The sequence below is a fragment of the Ranitomeya imitator genome, chromosome 1 (genome assembly GCF_032444005.1).
Source record: "Ranitomeya imitator isolate aRanImi1 chromosome 1, aRanImi1.pri, whole genome shotgun sequence".
NCBI classification, from domain to species: Eukaryota; Metazoa; Chordata; class Amphibia; order Anura; family Dendrobatidae; genus Ranitomeya; species Ranitomeya imitator.
This window is the reverse complement of record NC_091282.1, coordinates 339,022,011-339,029,737: the sequence shown is the minus strand read 5'-3', so window position 1 is coordinate 339,029,737 and position 7,727 is coordinate 339,022,011. Positions and strand designations below refer to the sequence as shown.

The following is a 7,727-nucleotide window of genomic DNA, read 5'->3' as shown; positions in this document are numbered from 1 at the left end:
GGGTTTCATCTGAATCACGTCACTAGGAGATTTAGATGGAAACCCCAAAGTAAGTGCTCAGTGTAGAGTGCAGAATAAATGTGATCCCAATCATTATGTAACATGTTCCAAAAAAAAAGCCTCAAATCCACAAAAAAAACCAAGCCCCAACTCAGGTTCTTCAACGGTCTATGAAAATATAGGGGGTTTCCACATTACTAGTAGTACAAAGCTCTGGAAAAGCGAAATAGCTCCTTGTTCCCCCCCAAAAGAAAGGTAGCAAATTCTGCACTCCCAAATCCAAATGACCCCCTCTCTTCTGAGCCCCACAGTGTACCTAAACCACATATTTGGCATTTGTGAAGCATAAGAGCCCACCTAATTTACGGGTGCATGACTCCAGAAGCAAAAGCAGGTCACTACAACGCCACTTTGCAATTTTCACTCAGCAACATCCACTGCTGCTTGATTCTGGATAATACCCATGGAGCCAAAATCATCGCTACAGCTGTAGATAAATTCCCAAAGGGTTGTAATTTCCCGAATGGGGTCAATTGAGGGGGGGATTGTGCTCTTCCAGCACTTAGGGGCTCTGCATATGGCGTACGCAAACTATTTTAGGAAAATCTGCACTCCAGGAGGCAAATAGGCCTCAGTCCATCCCGAGTCTCACCATGTCGCTAAACAGTACAGTACAGCCCCATATGGGGTATTTCTACATTCAGCAGAAATTGTGGGACTAATCTGGGCAACCATTTTGTCCTGTTACCCTTGTAAAAAAAAAATAGCTCTAAATTATTTGTGAAAAAAAGTTAAATGTTAACTTCCCCCCCCACATTCCAAAAATTCATGTAAAGCACCTAAAGGGTTACTACACTTCTTCAATGTGGTTTTGAGCACCTTGAGGGGTGCAGTTTTTAGAACTGTGTCACTTTTGGGTATTTTCAAAGTCAATTCAAATGTGAGGTACTACCTAAAACAATGGTTTTGTACATTTTGTTGGAAAAAGGAGAAATCGCTGGTCAACTTTTAACCCTTATAATAGATTTTACCACCACCATGGATTAAATTATGTCACGAAAAAAAACAGTCTCAGAACCAGTGGGATCCGTAGAAGTGTTCCAGAGTTATTACCACATAAAGTGACAAGTCAGGATTGTAAAATTAGGACTGGTCATGAGCTGAAAACAGGATTGGGGTGTGAGTAAAAGGGTTTAAATGTATCCCATTACCCACTACATACCTTGGGCAGTGTATGCAAGTGTTACAAAAGCAAAAGTGATTACAAAAATTTGCTGTCAGCCCATGGGTTAGATTGGCTTTTCAGTACAGCAAATGCTTTAATCCAGTTTTAACCAACATAAAAACTGTAAATTCCACAGGGAAAACAATGCATGAAATGAGGGAATACATATAAAACGCCCACATCTGGGCTCAATTCTCTATAACTTTTGCAACAGACTGCGATCAATAGACATTCTGCAACAAGTGTAAAAACATACCCCAACAGACCATTATAAGCTACCCCTTCTTTGCCTTGCCTGCCTCAATATGAGGGAAATAAGGAAGCCAAAAGTCTGCGCTATTAGAACATAAAAGGTAATCAGTAAAGGACCTAGAAAAACGAACAACCTGTAAAACAAACTGTACGTATATAACTTGAATGGGCAGAGTCTGCAGTCCGGGTGTTAAGTGGAGCCGTAAGCAGCTGCAATAATGTATAAGGTCACAAAAGGCAGTCATTTTTTTCACATTGCTTCCCATTGCACAGGTCCCAGTTTAATTACTTCTGGAGCAACATCCGGGCAAAGTCGGCATTAGACATCTTCCGGGGCTCCCCTCCTGCACCTGATGAAGCCTCAGGTGTCTGCTGGGTACCATTTTCTGTTTTTGTGCTGCTTGGTGTATTCTGGCGGTGCAGAGATCGGGGTAGGAGAGCCACTTGGGTTCTTCCTTTACCTCTCCTGTTAATAAAAATAAACAGAATTATTTTAAATATTTAACATGGATCCCCAAGATTCCCTGTATGTGAGCAACAAAACAGAGGTATGCATCAAGAAAGAACAGCACAGGGCAGAGCTGTATGCTGAGCTTGCACTCCATTTTCCTGCCTCTATAGTGCAGCATAGGCAAGTATTAAGGAATAATGTAGTAGCTCTTGTAACTGGTAATTCTGTTTCAGTTTATGTGCCATCTATGAGCCGTCTGCAAAGCCATTTTGGGTCAGCCTCTCTTGCTTGTGATAGTTTCCTCCCTGTCAGCTATTACCAGTAGCAAGCGCAGAGCAGTAAAGTGAGGCTACATCTGATATAATACATGAGATTCTGCTCATCAGTCAAATATTGTACAGACAGTGAGAGAGATAGGCTAGATATTTGTACAATCTCATTTACTATATTACTGCGCGCTTATACAAAGCAGACATGACATATTAAGCTGCATGATGGATATGTATAGAGTGAAAGAGTTGCTAGAAGGCACAGAAAGTCAGACTGACTAGCGGTTCTCTCAGGACGTTTATTCCTTTAAGGACTACCACATATGCTTTTGAAGGTGGTCATTAGTGGGCCTTATTCCAGAGAGCAGTGTTTTTAAGGTGCTCAAGAATAACCGAGGCAAAGGGTATTTGTGCATTCGCTGGTCACTTGCCAAACACCCACAAGACAGGGCAGAAACAGTATTTGACCATTTATGACTTCCCTATAAGCAAACATGGTAGAAAAAAAAAAAAAAACACATCCATGAACACTTTGAGGGGGGGGGAGGGGAAGGACATAAAAAAAATAAAAATACAAAATAAAAAACACCATTTGCAAAACCCTTACAAAAAAAAGATACAGAAATCACTTTATTAATCTAGAGAAAAAAAAAGGAAACCCAACAGTTTGACAAGGACATTTAAAAATAAATAAAAGAATCATTGGACTGGTCATCTAAGATGCAACTGAGCCAGTACAAAAAATAGACATCTGGAATATTGCTGGTGAGCATTATACATGAAAATGTAACTTAGGAAACCAAAAGAAATGAAGTATAATGACTCAAAAAGAAATTACCATATAAAATTGTATGTTTATTAGTGCAAAATCAGCAACACTAAAAAAATTAATATATCGGAAACACAATATCCAGATATATAATCAGAATAATGATAACAAAATACAGAAACATTTGAGTATTGGGAAATGGGTGCAATAAAAACAATGTTGCACCATAGATAAAGGAAAACAGGGAGGGGGGGATTTATAGGGGTTCACAAGTACCTAGTAATACGCAGTAGTCGCTGCCTAAAGGGGAAGATAAAGTGCACAGTGCTAAAAAAAAATCCCCTAGCAGCTGTATCAGGTGGGAGCAATACGTCAAGTACCGGGTAAGTAGCCCATAGTTCAGCAACACCCACAATAATCAAAGTATAGAGAGACTAATCCCATATCCCCATCTTACCCTTATCCTTCTCCATGGTTAACAACACGCGCCCCTACGCGCGTTTCGCCCACAGCTTCGTCGGGGGGCCCGCATATGCGCAGACTAGCACTGTGCACTTTATCTTCCCCTTTAGGCAGCGACTACTGCGTATTACTAGGTACTTGTGAACCCCTATAAATCCCCCCCTCCCTGTTTTCCTTTATCTATGGTGCAACATTGTTTTTATTGCACCCATTTCTCAATACTCAAATGTTTCTGTATTTTGTTATCATTATTCTGATTATATATCTGGATATTGTGTTTCCGATATATTAATTTTTTTAGTGTTGCTGATTTTGCACTAATAAACATACAATTTTATATGGTAATTTCTTTTTGAGTCATTATACTTCATTTCTTTTGGTTTCCTATATTCGAAGAAGTATCTCAGGGTATTTACCCCATCAGTCCTGTGCATTCCAGACGGGACTGTGTTCTATGACAATGGTATCTGTATCTGAGGTTTTGTTTATGAAAATGTAACTTGTACAGAAACTTCCCATTTCACCAAAGTAGTAATACAGAGAGAAGATGGAGGGCCCATGCTTCATTACCACAATGCTACTAAACTGTTTAGTTCTATACGTACGCTCCGTAGGCTTGTCGAGGAACCATAGATGTTGTTGACCGAGCAGGTTCTTGACCTTCTTGCTGTTTCCTCATAGGAGGATTACTAATCGCCACTTTAATAGTATGGTCCTTTATTTTTACGCCATCCAATTTAATTACAGCCTGTGAAGCCTGGGTCTCATTTTCATATTCAACATATGCAAGTCCCTAAAAAGTGTAAAGGATTATGAAGTTCTTATAAACTGTAAATATCGTTAATTTAGAAACCAAAATTTTGACCATTTTTTTCTGTAGCTTGAATGTATTACAATAAGACCACTTTCACAATTTGGTCAGTATTTTACCTCAGTATTTTGTAAGCCAAAATCAGGAGTGGAACAATCAGAGGAAAAGTATAATAGAAACATATGCACCACTTCTGTATTTATCACCCTCTCCTGGTTTTGGCTTGCAAATACGGAGGTAAAATACTGACAAAATACTGAATGTGGCCTAAAATAATAGCTGCTTGATGCTTTTCTGTGCTCACGCCAAAATATGGCTCTCTAGTGGCTAAGGCTTCGTTCACATGTCCAGTAATCATCCGTTTGAAACCGATCTAGTAAGCAAAAAAAGGAGATCAGTTTAAAATGTAAGGAAAAGGAATAGCTATTTCCCTAGACTTCAATGTTAATTAAGACGGATCCAGTTACAGTGGCTTGAAAAAAATATTCACCCAACCTTCCCCTTGGCATTTTTCATGTTTACTTCACAACCTGGAATTTTATGGTTTCGGGGTTTACATCATGTAAAGAACATGCCTACAACTGTGAACACTTGGTTTTCTTGGGAAGCAAACAAATAGGACAGCCTTCAGGGTGTATAAATGTTCCCTCCCCTACAGACAGTACTTTTGTAGAGCCTCCTTTTGCGGCAATTATCTTAAGCAACTTGTAGCTGTAAAGTCTCTGAGTAGTGATGAGCGAATATACTCGTTACTCGAGATTTCTCGAGCACGCTCGGGGGTCCACAGAGTATTTTTTAGCGCTCGGAGATTTAGTTTTTCTTGCCCGAGCTGAATGATTTACATCAGTTAGCCAGCATAAGTACATGTGGGGGTTGCTTGGTTGCTAGGGAATCCCCACATGTACTTATGTTGGCTAACAGATGTAAATCATTCAGCTGCGGCAAGAAAAACCAAATCTCCGAGCACTAAAAAAATACTCGGTGGATCCCCGAGCATGCTCGAGAAAGATCGAGTAACGATTATATTCGCTCATCACTATCTCTGAGGTTTCCACATCTTGTCACTGGCATTTTTGCCCATTTTTCAAGTAAAAACTGCTCCAGCTCCTTCAAGTTACATGGTTTCCTCTTGAGAACAGCAATCTTCAAGTCTGACCACAGATTCTCATTTGGATTAAGGTCTAGGCTTTGACTAGGCCACTCCAAAACATTTAGATTTTTCCCCTTAAACCACTCAAGTGTTGCTTTAACAATACTTGGGTCATTGTCTTTGTGGGAAAGTGATCCTCCGTCCCAGTCTGAAATGTTTTAGCACCACAGTGTGCTGCCTTATTTATTTGACTGTATATGAGTTGGTGACTCTAGGTTCAGCAACTGTTCACACTTAGTCTATGTTTGGATGTGACGGTCAGTTTTTTGAAATTTGTATTCATTAGCCTTCTGACTGAGCACTCCACCTTTTAGCCACAGGTGTTTTAATCGCAGAAGGTCCATTACCCCTCCACAGAGAGAGATTATAGACTAAGAAGAGGATTCACAGTAGGTTCCCATTCAGATGAAGACGTTTATTCTCAGTAAGGAAAGGAATGTCTAGGTCCTGGTATACGAGAGATGCCTTAATGTGGCTACCAGGTACACATAAATTGGTCAATTTATGCGCTAAACGCTCTCATTTTTTCATATTTCTAATGCAGTAATGCAGTTCAATTTTCATGTTTCAGGTTTGCATGTTTTAGTGCCACAGTGTGCTGCCTTATTTATTTGACTGAAATCACTGACAGACTGAAACAGGTTTTGCTTAAGAATATCCTTCCATCTTCCTTGTCCCTGTTGCCAGAAAACATCTCCACAGCATGAGGCTACCACCACGTTTCACTGTGGGGATGGTGTTCTTGGTATGATGACCTATGTTGGTTTGGAAAGACATGGCGTTTACCTTGGTGGTCAAAAAGTAAAATTTTTGTTTCATCTGACCACAGCACCTACCTCTAGACATTTGGGGAGTCTCCCACATGTCTTTTGGCAAACTCAATACGAGTCTTACAATTTTTGTGTGCAAGTAAAGGCATTTTTCTGCCCTCTCTTCCATAAAGGCCACCTGTATGGAGTGTATGGCTTATTGTGGTCATATGAACAGATACTCCAGTCTCTTCTTGGGAACTCTGCAGCTCCTTCAGGGTTACCTTTGGTCTCTGTGCTGCCTCTCCGATTTATGCCCTCCCTGCCCTGGCTGAGAGTTTTCGTGGGCGGCCACCTCTTGACAGGTTTGCTGTGGTACCAAGTTCTTTTCATTTGATGATAATGGATTTGCTAGTGCTCCGGAGTTCATCAAAGATTGGGATATTTTTTAGTAACCTAACCCGGACTTGTACTTTTCAGCAACTTTGTCCCTGACTTGTTTCAAGTTCTCCTTGGTCTTCATGGTATTTGGTTAGTGGTGTCTTTTGCTTAATGGCGTTGCAGCCTCTGTGGCCTTTCAGAAAAGGTGTTTGTATACAGAAAGACTATGTGACACTTAGTGAAAGGAAGTCCCCCTGTGTACAATCTAAGCATGTAAATTATGAAGGCAATTGCTTGCATCAGAAATGTTTAGGGCCTTCATCGCAAAAGTGGTGAATACATATCATATGCACATGCCATTTTCTAGTTATTTGATCCTATAAATTTAATTTATGTCTATATTTTTCTCACTTCACCAACTTAGACTATTTAGTGCTGATGCATCATATACAAATCTGATTACAAAAATATTTAAAAAACACAGGTTGTAATGTAACAAAATAGGTAAAAAGATAAGGTGGTGAATACCATCGCAAGCCACTGTACAATTGTTTTTTTTTTTAGCCAGGCAAAAAACTTGCAAGGACCAGGGAAAGAAAAAAGGCACAGCCTGAATATTTTAGGGTGTGTCATCATGTATTACAACAATGGCAAAGGAGGAGAAAGAGATACACTAATGAAGCGCACAACTCAATATAACTAATAACATGAGTAAAAAATAGAAAATGTTATTAAACAACAATCATAAAACTTATAAAATCAAGTATACAACCTGACCCTATATCAATGGCAACAATTCTGGTGAGAGCCTAGCATAGTGGAGCATATATAATGTTATTCCACATACTAGTGAATAAAGTGCATAGTATCAATTAGTGCAGGGAAATAAGTCCCGACTATGCAGTATAGCCATCCAGCATTTGACAACCACACAGCCAAGGAAAGGGATTACACTCCCTGTCAATAATATATAATAACAATGATATAAACAGTGAAAAACACCAATATAGCAAAAGCATCACAAAATATTAGCAGTAATATTGTGCAAAGCAGTTGATATAGACTGTACAGTGTGGCTGTCAAACGTAGCAATATTGACAAATATGCAGTATAGTCAGTAATCCAGCTAAAGGTACCTTCACACTAAACGATATCGCTAGCGATCCGTGACGTTGCAGCGTCCTGGCTAGCGATATCGTTCAGTTTGA

At 39.7% G+C, this 7,727-nt stretch overlaps 1 protein-coding gene across 2 annotated transcripts in view; it reads right to left on the bottom strand.

Moving 5' to 3' along the window:
- Positions 1–1,261: 1,261 nt before the first annotated feature.
- The window catches only part of SART3 (spliceosome associated factor 3, U4/U6 recycling protein), a 67,105-nt gene continuing 60,639 nt past the window's right edge, over positions 1,262–7,727 (bottom strand). The window contains exons 18-19 of one of the 2 annotated variants that reach the window (XM_069759733.1): positions 4,034–4,221; positions 1,262–1,943 (exon numbers count right to left, since the gene is read on the bottom strand). In XM_069759733.1, the coding sequence (XP_069615834.1) occupies positions 1,763–1,943; positions 4,034–4,221 (369 nt within the window). In that variant the 3' untranslated portion in view covers positions 1,262–1,762. The remainder of the gene's footprint in view (positions 1,944–4,033; positions 4,222–7,727) is intronic. The other variant, XM_069759738.1, reaches the window with a different exon arrangement.